The 20979-nt window shown below is 41.7% G+C and overlaps 2 protein-coding genes across 8 annotated transcripts in view; one reads left to right on the top strand and one right to left on the bottom strand.

Annotated features, from left to right (window-relative positions):
- Positions 1–4552, bottom strand: part of UBE3D (ubiquitin protein ligase E3D) — a 60372-nt gene extending 55820 nt beyond the window's left edge. For both annotated transcript variants that reach the window (XM_028722879.2, XM_028722881.2), the window contains exons 1-2: positions 4376–4552; positions 1482–1681 (exon numbers count right to left, since the gene is read on the bottom strand). In XM_028722879.2, coding sequence (XP_028578712.2) covers positions 1482–1681; positions 4376–4440 — 265 coding nt within the window. In that variant the 5' untranslated portion in view covers positions 4441–4552. The remainder of the gene's footprint in view (positions 1–1481; positions 1682–4375) is intronic.
- A 100-nt stretch (positions 4553–4652) lies between these two features.
- DOP1A (DOP1 leucine zipper like protein A) overlaps positions 4653–20979 on the top strand; it is a 55429-nt gene continuing 39102 nt past the window's right edge. For 2 of the 6 annotated variants that reach the window (XM_028722861.2, XM_028722855.2), the window contains exons 1-7: positions 6250–6367; positions 14131–14321; positions 15348–15529; positions 16744–16914; positions 17843–18032; positions 19034–19132; positions 20365–20464. In XM_028722861.2, coding sequence (XP_028578694.2) covers positions 14184–14321; positions 15348–15529; positions 16744–16914; positions 17843–18032; positions 19034–19132; positions 20365–20464 — 880 coding nt within the window. In that variant the 5' untranslated portion in view covers positions 6250–6367; positions 14131–14183. Of the gene's footprint in view, positions 4887–6248; positions 6368–14130; positions 14322–15347; positions 15530–16743; positions 16915–17842; positions 18033–19033; positions 19133–20364; positions 20465–20979 lie in introns of those variants that run through there. The other 4 variants (XM_028722857.2, XM_028722856.2, XR_013392298.1 and 1 more) reach the window with 4 other exon arrangements.

Below are 20979 nucleotides of genomic sequence, written 5' to 3'. Positions count from 1 at the left end.
TTGTCCACACATTCAGCTACAGTAAAATACCTTTCTGTATTTTCTATCCAAGAGCATTCTGTCTGTGTTCCTTACTGCTGCTTAGATAAATACATGAATCTGACATTTGGAACATTTTGTAAGTAAAGCATTTTAAACTTACTTAACAGTGTGTAGTTTGTTCGTTGCAAGTGGAGTAGAAAGAGAGGAGTACTGTTTACAAGTGGACTAAATGGGATAAAAGGATCTAACCTATATTCCACAATGCTATACAGCTGCTTGACTGTTGTAAAAGTAAACTTTGCTACTGGGGCTCTCTCCTGCTGGAGAGCAAGTTTAGCCCTGCGTTTTGAATCCAGACACCCAGGATTATTTTTGTGGGCCTTGTTAAAATGGAAGCTACTTAAAACATATTCCACTAATATACAACCAACTAACAAGATACCGTATTTTTCCGTGTATAAGACTAGGGTTTTTTTTTTACTTTAAAATTATGTGAAAAACTGTGGGTCGTCTTATACGTGGGCCAATCTATCCCCTATTTTTTAAATTGGAGTCCCTAAAAATAGGGGGCATCTTATACATGGGGGTGTCTTATACACACATTGTCAGAAGTAATCTGCCACCCCAGGAAGCTGTAGAAATAAGCGCCACTCCAGTCAAACAGCAACATAACATATTTTTAGTCATACCAGGAGCTTCTAAATGTACATGGATTAAAAAATGTAAAAAATAAAATAGTTCCCAATAATATTCAATATGCAACGGCTACCACCACAAAATTATATCATGCTAGCAAAGTGACATCATACAGCAGCAATGCAAAATCCACACTTACATGCAAGTAACAGTCCAAAGCTGAATACACTTACTTACATCCTATTCATTTAAGGGAGACTTACTCCTAGATAAGTGGGTATAGAATTTCAGCCTAAATCCCATGGATTTCAGTGGGACTAAGCTAAGCTTAACTATGGGAATGTACTGTAGCCAACATTACTGAAGGAAAATAAAAATAATTCAAAGACATGGGGCATTGTGAACTGACAAAATTTCAGAAACAGCATTCAGTTCAACTTAGCGAAACACACAATCTGAGTGCAGACTTATATCTCAAAAGGACTCAAAAAACTAGGCAAGCTAACAGAAAACTCTTATTTTAATCTTACAATGCTACTTTGCCATACATTCATTCTGCCTGTGAAGGGAGGTTTGTTACTAACTTTTGTTTTCATTAGGACACAGCAAAGGGAGTAAATCCAGTTAAATCCAAGCTGGAGTTAACGAAAGAAAAAAAGGGAATCTGCCCACATTGTGAAGTCAGTTCAGGCAAATCTCACAGCTGAAAGTTAAACCATCCCCACATCTCACATTTCTTTTTTGGTTCAATTGCCATGTTTCTTGAAAACATACTTAATCCTTCACAGTTTGATCTACTTGCTTTACAACTTTAGACAGAACGCTGGTGATAAAAAGACATATACTGTATAAGTCACTCTTACTTGTATTATTGAAACCTGCTTGAACTAGCAGTCTCATATGTAAGCCATCCCCAAGCACATACTGCAGTCCTCGACAGGAAGAAGGAACAATCCTGACCTCTGGTGGAAGGTTGATGGTCTTGCAGTGTTCATCATTTTTTAGCTCTACCAATGATGGCATCAAGGTAATATCCATGGGCCAGCTTTCTGGCTTTAGTTGGCTGAAGATGTTTAAGAAAGACCAATTATTTTCCACTCAAAGCAGATTTTCAAGGACAAACTGATAGGCCTGGGAAAGCCTGGTTTTTTATATGCCTTTCATAAATGTACACAATGCAAATTAAACAGAAGAAAACAACCACAAACAATATCTAACATTAACTAGGCAGACTGCCCCTTTCAGTGGCGAAGCGTGGGTTGTCAGCACCCGGGGCAAGGCAAGTAATTTGCGCCCCCTAACCCGTGGATTTTAGCACTCGAGTCTCTTCCGCGCGCCCCCCCAGATGTTGCGCCCGGTGCGGCCAGCCCCCCCCCCTGCACCCCCCACGCTACGCCACTGGCCCCTTTCTCTCCTAACCCCAACTCCAGTCCATGCCATTCTCAAATCTGCTTCAGGGTGTTCCCAGAGGACATTTGAGGGGGAAGCAGAGGGGAGGGGGAATCTGTTCTACAAATGATGCCCATCCTGCTGGCAGACAAACACCACTGTATATCACCAAATATATAACAATTCACCAAACAATGAAAAACCAGCCACACACACAATTAAATAACAATTGATTTGAACATCAAAGTGAAAAATCCAATTTCCGTTGTTTAACATACCCTTGGGTTCCATGAAATGCAACTCATTAAAATGCCTGGGAGAATAACAATTGTCTTAACCAGAGGTCTGAACGATAAATATTAAGAAGCAATTACATATCAGTGAGACACAGCACTACTGAGAACACTTATCTCGGATTCCTATTGCCTGCATGTAAGAGCACTTTAGTCACTCGCTCTTTGTGTGTATGTGTGGACAGAGTGCCGCTAAAAACTCATTATGGCCACATAATGTGCCACATACCTTCTGTGATGCCATATCAGTTTCACAAGGCTTGCTAGCAGAAGTAGCTGGGAGGAGAGCCTGCAGGCAGAAAAGGCTTGCAGCTTCCCCTCCCTGCAGGGTGCCCTGACAAGGCAGAAAGAAAACAACTGCGGACCTTGATGGGGCATCAAAATTTCCTACAAAGGGAGATGGCTAGCCACACAGGGGTTATCTTCAGTCCTGGTTGAGCCAGAGAGAGAGAAGGAGTTTGAGGATCCAGCTTTCAAAAGGAGGTGGTGTGCAGCCAGGGGTCACACCTAACTGACGTCCAGGCTGGGAAGCTGATCATAAGGAAGCTGGATACCCAGTGAGCTGTTGTCCTCTTCCTGTTGAAGCCACACATGTGCTCCATCTGATCAGGGCCCCTGTGCCAATGAGGGTCTGTTTACCAAACTCTTGGAGAATTTCTGAACCAGGGTTCCACATGAGCCCAGCATATGACATCACCAAGGAAGATGTTTACACCACAAACCTAAACTTGTCTTAATGTAGTTTCCCTAGTATTCTGATATCATGAACTTCCTGACTTTGCAATAAAGTCTCTAAAACCCACTTGGCAAATTCTAGAGGAGTAGCCAGATTAGTTTACAGTGGAACCTCGGGTTGTGAACATGATCCATGCGGGAGGCACGTTTGCAACCCACAGCGCCGCATCTGCGCATGCGCATGACGTGATTCGGCGCTTCTGTGCATGCGCAAAGTGCAATTTAGTGCTTCTGTGCATGTGCGAGCGCCGAAACCCGGAAGTAATGCGTTCCAGTACTTCCAGGTTTCGGCGCGTCCGTAACCTGAAAACGTGTAACCTGAAGCGTTTGTAACCCGAGGTACCACTGTATTGTAGTACAACTTGCACCTTAAAGTTTACAGAGCTTTGTGTCTTAAACGTGCATGGGTTGGAGACTATATCATCAGATGTACGAAGTGCAGTCCTGAATTGGGAAGCACAATATATATTAAGGGGAATATAAATTGAGTGATTAATGAGCACAATAGCTGACAATAATGCATTCACTAGGCCTCATGGACAATGTGCACATAATCCTCTCACGAAGTGGGAATTGTTCACATTTCCCAGGCAAAATGCATAATCCCCAACAGGTCTTAGAGAACGTACATATCTTGACTGCATTATGTAAATTATCTGAGAAATATGCACAGTCTATGGTCAACAGACATACTTAATAAGAAGCATGCCTTTCTGCCTTATTTCTTGTTCAGAAATGTGCAATCTGCACTCCATGGGCAGCTTCAAGCCCACTGCCAACCTGACATGACACACAACTATCAGCCAAGCTGTCCTGGACAGCCAAGCAACAGGAAGAAAGGGGAGGCGCATGATAAATATTTATTATTAATTAAATTCATATCCCAACCTTTCTGCAGAGGAGTGCCTTTTTCTGCAGTCAGGCATCCTTTTAAGCACTCTCAGCTGTTCCCCAGTCAGCTGATCAACACAGAGGGGGCTGCAAGGAGTGAAAATTGTTACACTTTCCCTACCATAATTCTGAAGGGGAAAGCATAACATCAGTATGGGGCCAATCAACCTCATCATCGTCGAGGCAGAGGAGGGGAGGTTTAACCAGCTGAAGGAAGGCTGGGAGAGAAGGAGGGTGAAGTACCTTTGATCCCACCCATTGCCACTGCGGTCGAAACTAACCCAGATCTAATCGGTGTCTGGATAGGAGATTGCACAGAGACCCTACGGCGGCTGCCTTGAATTGCCTGGGAGAAAAGGAGGCTATCGCAAAATAGATCCCGGTACACATGTATTTGTGTACTTCTCTTAAAACGGGAAGGGGGCGTTGGAAAGAGTTAAAATAAATACCGGATAATCAGCAGCCCACTCTGCGTCCCCTGCCTGATTTCCAAAAACACTGCGACCTCGTCCATTAAGCCAGCGCGTGCCACTGAGATCCTGGGCTGGGGACATCCAAATATTGTATCCGCGGTGAAATTCAGACCTGCCCGGGGAGCGGACCCACGTGGGAGAGGAGGAGGAGGGGAAACGCCAAACTCAGCCCAGGAAGCGCTTAAGCGAAACCGGCCTCTACCGGCAAAGAGAAAGTCTCCGTCTTCGCCACAGCGCCCTCTCCATCGCCAGGCAACCGGTGGCTGGCTTTAAGGAAATAGAAGAGCCGGCGTCCCTTCTTACTGTGTGCAAACTTGTAGCTGCGAGTGCTCACCCTCCAATTGCTCAGCTCCGAGGAAAGGATTTCTCAGGTTTTTCTCCGATTTCGAATTGAACGGGCTCAGGAAGGTTGCGTTTTTGGAATCGTTTGTGCGCCACGTGGCGTCATTTGGGACTGATAGCTCGGAGCAAGATGCCGCTTAAAATGGTGTATGGATTTCTTAGCCCAGCTCTTGTTGCAAGCAAGTGTCTCCAGAGAGGCCTTTTGCTTCTTTTAAAGGGCTCGGTCTTTTGAATATGGTACAGTACTCTGAAGGAAAAAAATATCTGTGGCCTTGGGGGAGGGGATTGCAATCTACTTAGAATTAAGTTCCATTGGATACCATTGGGCCTGCTCCGAGGTTGGCTCATACAGGGTTCCAGGCTTACAATCAAAAAGGTTTATTGCCTTAAGGCCATAATAACAATTTCAAAATATCATTGCGGGCTTACAATGAAATCCTACACGTGTATACTAGTACGTCTCCTTAGGAAAATTGCAGAACGCACAAAAAAGTATACATTTCCTACAAAGTGGTGCGAAACTTTTATGGGACTTACTCCCAGGTGTGTGTGTATAGGATTGCAGCCTAAGCGTCCTTAGTGGATAGCAGAGCCTTAAATTCACAAACTGCGTATTATTAGTGAAGGCTGTTAAGCGAGATGGGGGACTCGGGGCCCTCCAAGTGTTGTAGAGCTGAAGCTCCTATCATATCCCTGACCATCGGGCTGGTGGGAGTTGGAGTCGTCAGCGTCTGGAGGCACACCCTGATGCAGAGCCTCCAGGTATGGCCTGATGCAGAGCCTCCAGGTGCCTTCGATTACCAGAGGTCGAGGACAGCTTCGGAAGCCGGGACCCAGGGGTAAATGGCTCGCTTCTGTTGGAGACAGATATACATTTAATTGCACCCTCTGAGACATTCGCCGTGTAACTAATGCGCGCAGAACGCGCGCAAACAGAGGGGCCGCTTCCTATTCCCTCACTTGGATTCCAGAACAGTGCAAGAATTCCCTTGTGCGCGTGTACAGGGCCCATATTCTGCTGGTGGCAGAATTTCATTGTATTTCTCTTTTAGCCTTGGTTTTAATCGCTTTCTGCGGGGTTTGTTGTCTGTTTGTTTGGCATGGGTGTAGCCAGGATTTTAGTGGGGGCAGGCTTTACGTATGGGGGGTGCCGAACAGAGTTATCTGCGACAGAATTAGTAAGGTATTTTTATTTATTTACTTGATTGATGCAGCTGCACCCCCCTGGCTATGCCCATGTTGTTTGGGTCGTTGTAAGTCGCTTTGGGGTTGCCCTGGGCAAGATAAAGCGGCCGACAAATTTAATAAAGACGGTTTTCTCGAAGACAGACGTGTGGCCGAGGGGCTTTACTGCCCGGTTGGCGAGTGCGGATACAGAGCCGCGGCCCGGAAAGATGCACGCGCAGCGCGGAGGGCGAACTCTCCGGCGCGCGCAGAAGCCGAGGCGAGGGGGGTAGGATTCCAGCGGTAGAACGTTCTGGAGAGCCGGCAGGTGGCGCTGTTGCGCAAGGAGAAGCGAGCCGGAGGGAGGGCGGAAGGAAGGGGGCCGCGCTGCATGCTGGGAGCTGTCAGTGCCCTCTCCGGTGTGTTTAGGCGGCGGGGGCTCTTCCGGCTTGGGACGCCAAGGTAACCCTTTCCCCCTGCGACGCGCCCTCCCCCAACCCTTTTCTGCTTCCCGCTTTTTCGGTGCCTGGTTGTGACGGGGGGAGGGTATATAAGCGTTAAGGTTTGGGGGTAGGGGGGCAGGGTGGGGGCATCCCTTATTGGAGGGTCTCCTCCCTCTCCTTGGGGGAGAGATTCAGAAGTATAAGGTGGATGGGGAGGGCTGTGTGGAAATGCCTCCTGGTCTTTTGTGTCTCCAAATATGCTTATGGGTCAGTTTCTCCTGTCTGCCACTAATGTTTCCTTCTATTTCACATTCCGTTATGGCAGCCCCCCCCTCCATGGGGGGGGGGCTGAAAATAAATGGAGCAGGGCCCATCAGAAAGAGGCATCATCATCATCTCTTGTGCCTCTCTTGTTCCTCTCCCATCTTCATCAGATACAGTCACAAGGTGCACTAAATGTTGACTAGTTCACCTCTAGCTTCCCCATTGCCAATGTCTTAGCCACCCTGGTTGTGTGAAGACGGGGGGGGGGGATTTCTCTTCCCTTACATCCTCTCAGTCTTCTTATATTTTGCACTCTGAGCTCATTTATTTTAAATAACAGCCACCTGTAGCTCTCTGCCTGCCCCTTTAGAGTCTTGATACTGTTAAAAACTTCTGTTAAAGGATAAACTAATCCACTCCTCAGAATCATGCATCTCCAACCCCAGTTACTGTGAATAATGAACAGGAGTTAATGGTTATTTGATTTAGCTGCTAGAGTATGATGTGACCTTCTAATAGTTGGCATTTTGCATTCTCTACTTTCATTCACTCGTTCAAGCAGCACACTCATAAAGGAGCAGGCTCAAATATAGTCAGACTTATTTCTGAGTAAACAAGCATAGGATTGTACTCACCCTTTTCTTCGTGTCCCTTCTTCAAATTCAATCTGCTGCAGTTAAGTGCGGTTTTTTGCACATAAGGCAACACAGATTAGTAACCCCTTTCTACATTGTCTTTCAAAGTCCACTTGCAAATCAGAGTAACTAATAAATTGGCTTTTTTCTGTTCTCTCTGTGCTATGTTTATGTAGATTAGTAATTCTAAACTGCATTAGTAAGCAGTTTTCTTTGCCTCTTGTAAAGTGCAGTGGTATCTACACATCTTTCTATCTTCTGTCCCAAGGAGAGGCACTAGAAGCTCATGCATTGAGCCAGTGGTTTGTCAATTTGGATATCACTGAGCAGATTACTGTCTCCCACAATGCAATTTGTGGAAATAAGCACTTTCATGTTTGATGGGGCTTGTTCCTTGGTAAGTGCACGCAGGAGTGCAGCTTCAATCTTATATACATATAATGGAAATAGCATAATGGATGCTAAATAAATAACATATTGTATAAGTGCTTTATCAGCAGCACATTATACTATTATTAAGCTTCTGTAGTTTTAAATGTGGGTGTCTTTTTCCTAATTTTTCAGAAAAGTTAAATGATGCTTGGGCTATAGGTTGTGAACAGTAACAATTAAGACCCTTTTCTTGGATTTAGAAATAATTGCTTTAAAATCCTTCAAATGCTGTAATTCAGTGATAGAGCATCTGTTACAAGATGCTGGTAGAATTTGCTAATTATAAAATAATAGGGAGAAAGGAATACTTGTTTTTATAGAGAATAAAGCACAGAATGAAATAAATTGGGGTCCCTTGTACTAGACATTTCACACTATCGAAGTTGTTCTTTGTCACCAAAGCCCACCCCCCACCCTATCCGCGTCTTATATGAGTAATTTTTAAATGCTGTTTGTCATTTTCTAAAGATCATCAACACAGGACATTCCAGAGTACAATTGCTGAAGAAGCCAAACAAGCTGAGTCAAGTACTGAAGGCTTCTTAATATGACAGGATGCCTAGAGAAAGGGAAAAATAAACAAGGAAATTTCATCCGTTGAGGTTCTTCACAGCAATTCCTAGAATAGCAATTGCTCCTTTCACTTAGTTAATGTTTCAACTGTGATATCTTGTAGAGCTTCTAGAGTTCTCAGTGGGACTGTGTTTTGAACTGAGCAAAAATTGGATACAAAGGGTTTTCCCCAGCATGCAAAGCCACAGGTTCTTTGGCACAGTCTTCCACATAGGCACCTCAGCTCCCTACTGTTACTTGCCTGCATCTTGAATCAGGCAGGGAATATTAGCAACTAGGGTGCATGAAAGGAGAAGGGAGGCAAAGAGACTCTTGCCTGTGTCAAAGGACAGGGGGAAATACATGACTGAGGTGTTTGGCCGCACCACAATTGCATATTTTGTATCCTCTGCCTATTGAGGAGGCTTTGCAACTAATACTACCCAGCCTGGTGCCATTTTGAAAGAGTGGCAGCATTCTTCCCTTGCGTAGCTATGCGGAAAGTAACAGTTACTCCCATGGTGGAGTATATTGGAGACTTTCCAATATTAAATGTGTGTTGTTAAGTTTCTGGTTGCTATTGATGGACCCTTATCCTCACTTTGGACTTTATGATGGAATTTGCCTTTGAATATATATATTGATATGGGTGAGAGAAAGCTGACTTTAATAAAGGGGCATTATCCTCCTAACTTGTGTTATAAATAGGACTGTGTCTAATTGTAGTACTACTTGAGGGATCTGGCATAAGAGTAGTTAAACTGTAAGTGCAACAAATGTGCACTGTGTGTCGTATTCATTTAAGAAGCACCCGAGACAGAGCTTTTGGGATGGCGTCCATCACACTTTGGAATGCACTCTACCCAGAAATTAGGATGGTGCCAACCATTTGTTTTTTATACTCTTCCCCCTACCTTTTTCAGGGTAGCTTTGTAGGATATTGTTGCTGCTGACTTTACAGGTGGATTTAATGCAGTCTTAGTGCTTTAACTTTGTATTTGTTATTTGTTTGTTTCTTTGTTTTGTATACCCTCACAATATTTTCAAATGTGGTGTGGTTTATAAATTCTTCAGATAAATACTTTTCAAAGTAGAAATGGTTAGCAAGAAAATCTTATATATTTCCTAATTTGCAAAAATAATTACATTTTTGTCAGAACAGAAGAAGCTGTGCAATACAAACACAAATTCTTTGGATAATATGCACTATTTGATTATTGTGTAATTAGGAATAATTGTCACAAACAAATGTTTTATAAAATCTGCAGCTTTGTTAATAGCAAAGAAGGCAGGCTTAAGCTGTTATGTTTAAAAAATCAAAGTCATACTAAAATTCTACTCACTCATATTCACTTAGAAAATACTGGGTACAGAAAATCCGTTGTTTGATCTGGCATTCCAGTTTTCTGAAAAACCCTGTTGTCTTCATGTTCCTGCTGTATTCATTTGAAGAATGTAGCATTGTTTGCCTTTAGCTGATGAGGAAAGTACAGTAACTAAACAGAAATATTGGGCATTAGATGCTTTGATAGTGAGTTATCCATGGGCTCTTACTGTACAGGACTCCCCAAGTTTGACTCTAATGTGGCTTTAGGCAAGCTACTCCCTCTCAGTACTATCTATCTTCAATACAGTATGGGAATAAAAGTTCTAACCCAATTTACATGCTGCAAGGATTAAATAATGTACACGAGGCTGCAATCATATACTCATGTAATCATAGGTAAGCCTCACTGAACTCATTAGGATTTACTTATAAGTATAAATACTGAAAACATTGTTTTATTCCATACTCAAGAATCATAAGGATGTTTAATGGAATAAATTCTTAGGAAGTACACTGTGTTGTCTACTTTTTAACATAATTTTTTTTTTCCTCTCTCATTTCCAGGGCATAAGACTTCCAGGAAAGTTTGTAGCTTTGCAAAATACTAGCCAGTATGTAGATACACATTTATTTATATGCTTCATTCTACTAGATTTCAATATGATTTACAACAGGAATAAAACTATGACTGTGAAATATTCAACAACACAATAGAAATAGAATTATAAAAGTGATAAGCATAGTATTAGGCATTGAGAATTTGTACATAAACACTGTAACTAGAATTGACAACATTTTGCCTGAAATGTAGAGTGTTGACAGTTTCCTGCACAACTGGATAGATGGGTGTGTGATGGGCCACTTTCTAACTACCCTGGGCCCCTGTGTTGTCTGAAGGAAGAGACCTGGCCGCTAACACAGAGTGTACCCTTCTGCTCAGCCAGCGCTTCCCCTTTAAAAAGCTTGCTGCCACTAGATAAAGGGAATTAGTTCTACCTGACTGCCCTTTATTAATCAGCCTACAAACTTTCCTTGGGTCCGCCTGAAGCTTCTTAATGTATGGCTTCTAGGTATGGGGGTGTTAAAATAAAAGACCACCACAGGTTTATGAGCAAGGTAAAACGTTTACTAAGATGGTGGGGGGAATAGTTTTAAGAAATGGTATATGTAAAAGTTAGAGAAAACCAACAATTTCCTCAATAGAGCAAAAGAACAAACAAACAAGGGTTAAACACAATCCTTTCTCCCTCTATCTAATTACTATCTTAGAGCCAACTCTCAACACTCCTCTGTTGCCCCCTGTGCAATCTCAGTATACATTTCTTTGCCACCTTTTGTCTCACAGGCATACAAAAGCCTTTCAATGTCTCCTGAGTTCCTCCTTGAATTGCCTGCCTTCAGGCTAGATAAATACTTTGTCTGCCTGCCCTGCCAGTCATAAGCTCTGCCCTGCAGGCTACAGGAAGTCATAGAGCCCTTGAGACAAGGGCATGCCAGCTCTCATATACACAATAGAGTTCCCTCTTCCCAACTGAGTCCCAGGACAGGGTAGAGATCACAAATTAATCCTATAAGTCCCAAATGGACAGACCCAAAAAATATGCATTCCCACATTATATGCAGCAGTCCATACAAATGCAATCGTCCATACACAAAGTCCACATAAAGCTCATTTCCTTCATGGTGTGAATAGCCAGTCTCTCGTTGGATCATGAGTGTAACAGAAGATATGGAACCTTAGTAAATCTAACAGAAATAGAACCTCAGTAAGGAGCATTAATTTTTAAGAAATATGGGTTTGAATCCAGACTTGAAGCACAACCTGACCATATCAGATTAGTTGTAGTAGCTTCTATTGAATTCAATAGGGCTTACATCCAGGCTTAGGTTTGCAGTTATAGTTGTGCTTAGAGTCAGCACACCGAAATCACTGAACTTAAGTTTGTCATTGATTGAAGCCCCGTTGATTTCAGTGGGTCTTCTCTAAGTATAACCAAGACTGGATGCAGGCCTATATTGCTAAGCTTTAAGGAAATGTGAGTAATGGGAAAGATGCTCCAAAGGACAAAATCAGAAACGTTTTGCTTAATGACTTCCATGGAATGAATGTACTATATGAGCCCTAATGCTCACAGTATCAGTCATGCTACAGCTTAAAATGGGCCAGTGATTAGCTCCTATGTATGGATTATGGGACAGGCATGGCAAGGGCAAGAGTTCAACATTTGCTTATTGGGTTATGCTACTGCCTTGGAGCAGGCAGCCCATTTGTGCAGCCTCAAAGCTATTACCATTACCTTGCTAGGGGGGAAATGCAATGCATCTGTGTTCTCCTTAGTTTTCTCTCTGTCAAATGTTACATTTACTGAAACAAAGTTTTGCATTATGAAGCTTTTTTCTTTAGTTCTGCATCAAGGGTACCAAACTTTGTTTCCTGCTGCTTGATCAGACATAGGCCTTAAGGTCAGTGAAATGTTCTTTGCAGAAAGAAAACTGAATTTTCCAGTGTAGGCTTTGAAATGACAAGCAGAAAAATTAATTTTCCAAGGTCTTTGGTAAAGTAACAGTGAAATCATTTTTCCCCAGCTGGCAACCCATGGAGGATAATACCATGTAGCTAATCTTCCGTATATGAAATTTTAAAAAGTGCAAGAACCATTGTTATTTTTAATCCTTTCTATTTTGTATTCTCATAGGTGTGATAAAGTAACTTTCTTCACATAACACCTTTCATTTGCTGATTATTATTTTTTGTAGCTATTGAAAGTAAAGTTGGAAGACCAGTTTCTGCACTAGATACTTCTGTTTATGATTTCATTTTTTGAAGATTATTATAGTTCCTTTCTTTAAAGATGGTGTTCTGAAGTACTAAGGAGTGACATGCTATCTCTGAGCACAGGAAGTCCGTATCGGTCCATGAATTTGTCTAATCCCCTTTTAAAGCCATCTAAGCCAATGATCATTGAATCACCTTGTGGCAGCAAATTCCATAAATTAATTACGCACAGTGTGGGGAAAAATACTTCCTTTTGTCTGCCCTGACATAATCTACAACTGCCCACCATTTTCAGGGTGCAGTAGAGATGGCAAAACCTGCTTTACATTCTGTCCCTGGGGTGTCGCCAGTTTCTAAAGATCGGGTTCACTGCCCGTGCTAACAAAGTATCTGAGTTTTCTCTCATATAAGTAAATACCTGCATTTGTTCCTGGAGAGTGGGAGTAGAGTAGCTCGCTTAGGAACCATTTTCTGATATAGCTAAAAAATGCCCATTGCTTGTGATATTAGGTGGCCAATCCGTCACTGTATGTGTGAGAAAGAGACAATTGTGGGTAGGAGCAATATGTTTATGCCCGCTTCCCTGCCCCCAATAACTATAAAATTACAGTCCAGGGTGGAAGGGAATACCAAGTATTGAGAAAGATTCCACAGTGTTGATTGAGCTAGTTGCTGCAGTGCCCAAATTCTGCATCCCTCGGATGGAAATAATGTAAGCCAGGAGTCTTTGACCTTTGGGGGGCTGTTGGCACAGTTGCAAACCAGTGAAGCCACACACACACTTGCAACCATGCATTCTACTGAAACATACTCTGTTGGCTGCAGTCGAGTGCTTTATAGAGCTGAATTTCAGGTGGGGGGAGGAGGCCCTGCACGCACCTGAGAGGCCTCTGAGGGAGCATAGTTCAAAACTAAAAAGCTTTTATCAGCTAAGTGTGATTCAGGATGTTTTATTGCATCTTAGAGTTTCTCTGACCTCATGAACTCATCTTTAGCATTACCAAATGAAGATTTGGGGCCTCGTGTGTTTTAGGATACGTATGCGAGCTTTTTGTTCTTCATAGCTACATAATTAAATCTGTTTCACGCTTTCCAAATGCTAATCTGAGTATTATTACCAAGGTGTAAAATTAGTTTTTGCAACATCTGTTTTGGAAGTGTTCTCCCCCCCCCCCCTTTAGTTGGTTGCAGCTTTGGTGGAAAAGCAAAGGAAAACATTTGCAGCATCTAACTTGTTTTATAAATTTGAAAGGGGTTTTATGCCAGGAGCTGGAGAAAGAGAAAAGATTTGATTGGTTGAGTTAGCAACGTGAGCATACATTGCCCTTGGGAGTCTGATTTAGTGCACATTTCCACAACTTGCGACCCATCAAGCTAAAAGCAGTGCCCAAGCCACTTACAGTTGCCTATTAGAGGCTTCAGAAACTTCCTTCCTTTTCAGGTTGTCTGCCTGGAACTGCTGAAGGAAGAGATTTGTCAAATACGGCAAGCCCCAAAAGAGGAATCGCAAATTGTGCCTTAAAATTGTATAAAATTAATGAGATTCTCTTCACATAAAATGCAGACTGTTTATCCACTTGGAGTATTGGATCACTATTTATGAGCTCACCAGATTTCTTTAAAAACAAAATGAGCTTCACTAGTTTCTTTCTCAAAAACAGAAATTTGATCATATTTTTTACAGACTTCATGTTACCTGTGTCTATCATGGCCATATATATTTGTTTAACTGTCTGAATGAATGCAACAGTAAAAAGTTATGGATTAGGGAAATCATGTTGCTCCATCTTTTTCAGTTCACAACTTTACATGAATTACAATCTGGTCTCTAGTGGGACTCTGCGGGAGGATGAATGCGGAGGAGCTGGAGCTACTGGGTGATTCCAAGTACAGAAACTACGTAGCAGCTGTCGACAAGGCCCTAAAAAGCTTTGAGTACTCCAGTGAATGGGCTGATTTAATCTCATCCCTTGGAAAGCTTAACAAGGTATGAGAAGACTTAGAAGGATTGGGTGAAATGCATGCAAAGATTTGAGGGGGGAATTGAAATAATTAAGTATAAAGCATTCGGAATCTAGATTCCCCCTGCCAAACTATTTAAAAAAGGAGTGGACTGGCAGATTATTTTAATCATCAGGTTATTACTTCCTGTAGTGAGTGTCAGAATTCTGAAATGCTGAACTCTTCTGCTTGGTGGATACTTTCTCTTAGGCTACACACCAGATAAAGGTTTTGGAATGAGTTATTATGAAGGGAAGGAGGGTGGAACACCCTGTCATAATGATGTCAGGAGATTGACACTTGCCACAGTTTTTAAAAAGTCACTGTTGTTACATCTGTCTGGCGACTGGCACCAGGAGTGCATATTCTAAGAACCTTAATATGTAGGGGGGGGGGGGGAAATGTCCCTTTTAAAATGGAGCATTTTCTCTTACTAGAGGAAGCATTTTGGTTCATATATTAATAAACAATAATAACATTGAATGTATGTAAATCAAGATTCTTCATCACTTCTTAGAAGTGTTGCATACCTACTGATTTAAATAGCTGAAGTGTTAGCTTATGCCATACGAGCTGTGTGCTTGCTTTGACCGATAAAACACATCATAATTGCCTGAAAAATAAAGGAACCTTTTAACTTTTGAATGGGGAACTTGTGGCCGTGTCATGTTGTTGGACTTCAACGCCCATCTTCCCCATCCAGCCTGGACAGCAGTCAGGGATGATGGGAATTAGAGCCCAGCAGTGCTGAATGGGCCACACGGATCCAACCCCCGTTTTAACCTGCTGTGGCTTCCTGGGAGTGAATTTTGTAATGTAGATAAGGCAGCAAGTTAATAAAGCAGGTCAGTTTGTTACATCAGAAGTTTGGGAATCTGCATGAGAGGTGGTTTTCCTAATGCATCACGTTCTGCTAAGTGGAACGGATTCAGAAACTTTCAAACCGATCAGTTCTATAGACTGCTGTCTGAGAGAAATTGGGTTTAGAATGTCTTGCAATGTTTTCTGTCAGGTTCTTCAAAACAATGCAAAGTACCAAGTAGTACCAAAAAAGCTGACCATAGGCAAGCGCCTTGCCCAATGCCTTCACCCTGCCTTGCCAGGTGGGGTGCACCGGAAGGCCCTTGAGACGTATGAGATCATCTTCAAAATCATTGGGCCCAAGCGTCTGGCCAAAGATCTCTTCCTATACAGGTAAAAAGAATGACCTTTATATTGTATTCTGAGCGTTAGCTTGCTGTAATCAAGAATTGTTTTTATTTGAATAAGTCAACAGTATAAATCCTGTAGTACATTTCACTTGGGTCAGAATGTAGATAAAGTTAACAGTGTGGGCTGTTGCTAATGTTACAGTAGAAAATTAAAGGCAAATTAACTTGCAGTGCAGGGACAGGACATAGCCAGCTGTGGGCGCCTCTGTTGTGATAACTTGGAGTTGGTGCAGCAAATATGGAGGAAAAAACCACCACCACCTTCCATCCTGGCTAGTACAAGTGGCAGGGCTTTGGATGTGACAATGGCTCCACCTCTCTGCTATCCAGGTCCATTTAGGATTGTTTTGCCCATTCAGGAGATATGAACCAAAAACAGAGAAAGCGACATTATCTTTGGTAGTATAAATGATAAGAAGCAAAGCTATTTGTTGAGGTGTGTGACATAGTTGTAGACAAATTCGTAGGCTATCAATATACCAGTATTATCCAATTTGGAATCATTTTAGAGGAGTAGAATAATAAATGCTTTGCTGAACACACAGAAACACATACACACATAGGTGATAATAAAATGAAAATCATGCGATGGACATAACCGGAAGTCTTTGAATCCTCTTATCTATTGATTATGAGGATCTGGTTACCAAATAAGATGGGCATGAAAGGAGATACATATCTACTCTGAGCATATGTTTCTCGTAACATTTCTTGTTTGTATTGCACTTTTGCTTTCTCAGTGCCCTCTTAGAGGGCAGAAGCACTGAATCCCAGTATAACCAGAATGTGGAGGGCAAGGATTGAATTCAGGAGTAAAGATGCTCAATTTGAATGGAGTGGCAATAGCATGCTTATTCATAAAGGCATGAATGGTTTCCAGCTTTTTAGCTATGTTTTTAAACTGTAGCTTTGCATTTTCATGTTTCACTGGATAATCTCCACAAATGTGACACATATTCCATTACTCAGTGTATAGTGTCTCATTCAAAACAAGCCTCTCTGTTGGGTAGGATCTCTTGGGAAATGGTGATGTTCTTCAGGAAAACTTACTAGTCTGTGAGATGGATCCGGAGAATGTATAGATTAAGCAGCCTTTCTCTTTGTTAGTTGTTTATACTCATATGCTGAAAATTATCCATATAAACCAGTCCAGCCTCTCAGTACCCTTTTGTATCTCTCTGTTTTTTTCCAAAACAGTTCTGGGCTTTTCCCTCTGCTTGCCAATGCTGCTATGTCTGTCAAACCAGCATTACTCAGTCTGTATGAAGTTTATTACCTTCCTTTGGGCAAAACGTTGAAACCGGGCTTGCAAGGATTGTTAACTGGGATACTTCCTGGCTTGGAGGAAGGTTCAGAGTATTATGAGAGGTAAGGCTACGGTCTAATGTAATACCACTGTTATAAAATCTTCTGCACTGTGAACATTTCTAAGATGCTAATCTTAACTGGTTGTCTGTCGATGCAAACTCTATAGGTACGACAGGGAAGAGGTGGAGGTGGCGGCACTCTGTGCACAAAATAGTATATAGTCCAAGAAACTAGGCATTCTCAAAGCACAGACTCTCCAGACTCTGCCACAGAATTGCTGTATCGCACCCCCAAGAATAAGTTAGCACTGGGGATGTTTTGTCATCCCCTGAGTGATCTTGAGGTGGAGAATGAAATCAAGGAAGTATCCAAAGGAGGGAGTTCTATAGTAATTGGTGACTTCAGTTGCCCTTGAGTGTATGTTCCAGTCACAATAAAGAGGTAAAATTTCTAGATACACTAAAGAACTGCCTTAGAACAGTCTGTTATAGAACAGGTGAGAGGAAGGCAACCCTGTACTTTATCTTCAGTTGTTAATGGGACCCAGTTTGAGATGTTACCGTGGTTGAACTGCTAGGTAAAGTGACCATAGTGTTATCCCCTTCAACATATATGTGAGTGGACAGTTGCCAAGAGAATCAAACAAATCTGAAGTCACATTTGAGTTCAAAAGAAAGAGCCTTTATAAAATGAGGGTATTGGTAAAAAGGAAGTTGAAAGGGTAAGTCGAGAGAGTCAAAACTTTCCAGTACAAAACTGAAACTGAAACCGGTATAAGCACAGCAGTGAAAACAATTTAAAACCACCAAGAAAGAAATTTAAATATAATGTAGCAGGTATAACTACGACCAAGTTGGTTTTTTGTTTTCTTTTAATGGCCTTCTGTTTTAATTGAGGTAAGTCAGGTATATCAACCCAGATTTCTGAGCCTTCCAGATTTATTTATTTACCATTTTACTTCTACACGCTCTTGTTGCTCATGCCACAGAACCAACACTCTGCTGGAGAAGGTAGCTGCCGCAGTGGACCAATCAGCTTTCTACAGTGCACTCTGGGGTAGTCTTCTCACTAGTCCTGCTGTTCGGTTGCCTGGCATTACTTATGTCCTCTCCCATCTAAACAGGAAGCTTTCCATGGAAGACCAGCTTTATATAATAGGCAGTGACATTGAACTGATGGTAAGAGTTGGTAAAGTTTTGTTTATGGAATAGCCCAGCCCCAGTTCATTATCTTCATCACCTTTTGAAATAGCTATTGCGTAAGGAAATACATCCTGTTTACTTTCTAGCAGCAGATGAACTTGCAAAAAATCTGCATGTTAGAAGTATTTTAAAAATGCTGATATAAATGATGAGAATACTTTCAAAGTATGGCATTTCTTTGCCCATCAGACCAAACCAACGAGCCTGCTTTAAAGTTAAGCACATTTTAAAGGCACAGAGAGAGGATTAAGCATTTCCCATTGAAATTGGTAGGACTTAAAAGAGCTTAACGTTGGCCGGAGAACTTTGCTTGAAAAGCCAAGTAATCCTTGATACTTTTTAAGTCACTTAGCGCTTATGAGATCAACATTTTTAAAATCTTGTTTCTGAAGGTCTGTGTTTTGTTTCCTAAAATAGCATTCAATATTTTTTTCACAGCGTAGCCATGGCCAAGTATATCTAAAATGTGTTTAAATTTGGAGTACAGGGTTTGTGTGGAGAAATAGTTACATTTTTTGGTATTTACTCTGCGAGATGCCATGGTATTATAGGACTGAGTATCTGATATTATCTATTATTTTCCAAGTGTTTTCGTAATTTTATTCCTACAAGCCCTACATTACTTACGTTCTTTCCATGTTGCTTGATATTGACTCAGATCAGGTCAGATTCCTCAGAGATAAGTTCACAATCTCTGAGCCTTATGTCCCCTTTGCTTGATTGCTTGCTTGCTTGGTGTGCCTCTTCCTTCCCTCCAAGACCACTGGGCATTCAGACATAGGATGAACATGTGTAAAAGCCAATGTCCAGATTCCGTGGAGGGAAGGAGGACACAGTCATGCTTATCCTGCTGCACTTAGGGAGAGAATCATCCTAACTGGACCTCTAGTTAAAGAAGTCTGTGATGTTTGTGTGCATGTGTATAAACAAAATCAGCATTGCTAATTATGCCTATACTAATGGTAATTTTATTTCAGGTGGAAGCAGTAAGCACCTCAGTGCAGGATTCCAGTGTACTAGTACAGAGAAGCACACTGGACCTGATACTTTTCTGTTTTCCATTCCACATGAGTCAGGTAAAACACTGCTGAATGACTATTCCGCAAATCACTCTGTTGCATATACGTAATACCCATGGGTGCAGTCTTCTACTAACGTTTCTTAAAAGACTCCCCAAGATTTGAATAATAACATGTTCTGGTGTAAGAGATTAACTCTCCAGCCAAAAGAAGATTTTTCTTTCTGGTGGCAATCCCTCATGCTGCAAGGAATCCTGAAAGTACCCCTGGTTTTTTGTAGTGGCTTTTCAGCCATCATAGGAGGCCACTGGATAGGAGAGGCTAAAAAGACTGTGTGTGTTGTGGTGCTGGTAGTGCTTTTTTTGCTGCCAGCTTTGCTAATGTTTTTGGCCCTTATGGTATTTAATTATGTTTCCTGGTATTAAAATAACAACCTAGGAAAGTTTTGTTCTTTGATCAAGTTTTTTTTGTCGCCTTTGAAAGCGCAAGAAATGTTGTATTTGGAAATTCATGTCTTAGTTCAAATAACTGCATTGTTTAAGACCATTGTTACTGTGTGTAATGTAATGTGTGTGGTAGTTGCACACACAGATGGAAATGTACATCAGAGCTCTGAATCTGAGGAGGGATGACCAGAGCAGACCATTTGGGTTCATGCATTATATCAGCAACTCTCAGGAATACATTATTGAAATAGCAATATGCAACTTTTGCAAAAGAGTAGCGTTACTTGGCATTGACTGAAATTTGGTAATTAGCTGGTTTGCATTCTGTGTCAGCAAAGTTGTGCAAGTGATTATGAGCTATTCTCAAATTCTCTGTCTTAAAAATAGATTGGCCAGCCCAGACTACCTCTGATATCTTTGATCGTTCTCTTGCTTATATTAGATCAATATAGTGATCAGCATTTAACTCTGCATTAAAGATGTGTGTTCAGGGGAAAACATGATTTATTTCTCCCCGGTGATTATTTTATTATCATTACAATGTAAATGGTAGGGTTTCCTTTTTGGTGTACATCATTAGATTAAAACGCCTGAAACTAGGTATGGGCTGCAAGGAGAGATGTGGTTGTTTTCTGCTGGTCCCGGCAACAGCACAAGCCACTTAGAAGGGGCTGGTTAAAAACAGGCAGCCTAGATTTCTTTTGTCAGATTCCATATCTCAGCCTGCATGAATCCACAGGTACTGGGATGTGAATAAAAATATTTTTTCCTCCTATACAACAAAACTCTTGAGTGTAACACCTGCTGCAGTTTGTTGTTTAAATGTAACATTCCCAATTTTAGGCGACGCGCCCAGACATGATCAGAATTCTGTCAGCATCTCTTCATGTAGTCCTGCGCAGAGACATGTCACTCAATAGAAGGCTTTATGCCTGGCTTCTAGGTAGGTGCGGGATTTATATTTTTATAAAATCAGCTGGTACCTCATTGTAACTGTAACACTGTAAACCCCCCCTTCATTTTAGTATGTGCGGTTTTATTTTGGACTAAAGTTTGTTACAGAACATTTTGAATGTTCCTGTAGCTATTGCTGTTGTGTTATGGCTGACTAAAGATACAATAAATTTATAATTTATTTGTAGTTTATAATCTGCCTTTTAATTCACAAAAAGTTTTGAAGCAGGGAACTTTTTTTTTAAGTGCACACCTAAAAATGCAGGGTAAAACATCAATAGTAACAGTAACTGAACCAGCAGCTTATTTCTGCCAGCACACGTAGCTAAATGCATACGTACATACATACATACATGCCATATAAATTTCTACCATAAAGGTAAAGGGACCCCTGTCCGCTAGGTCCAGTCGCAGACGACTCTGGGGTTGTGGTGATCATCTCGCTTTACTGGCTGAGGGAGCCAGCGTACAGTTTCTGGGTCATGTGGCCAGCATACAGAAGCC

This window comes from Podarcis muralis, chromosome 3 (genome assembly GCF_964188315.1).
Source record: "Podarcis muralis chromosome 3, rPodMur119.hap1.1, whole genome shotgun sequence".
In the NCBI taxonomy this organism is placed as follows: Eukaryota; Metazoa; Chordata; class Lepidosauria; order Squamata; family Lacertidae; genus Podarcis; species Podarcis muralis.
This window is presented reverse-complemented; position numbering and strand designations above follow the sequence as displayed.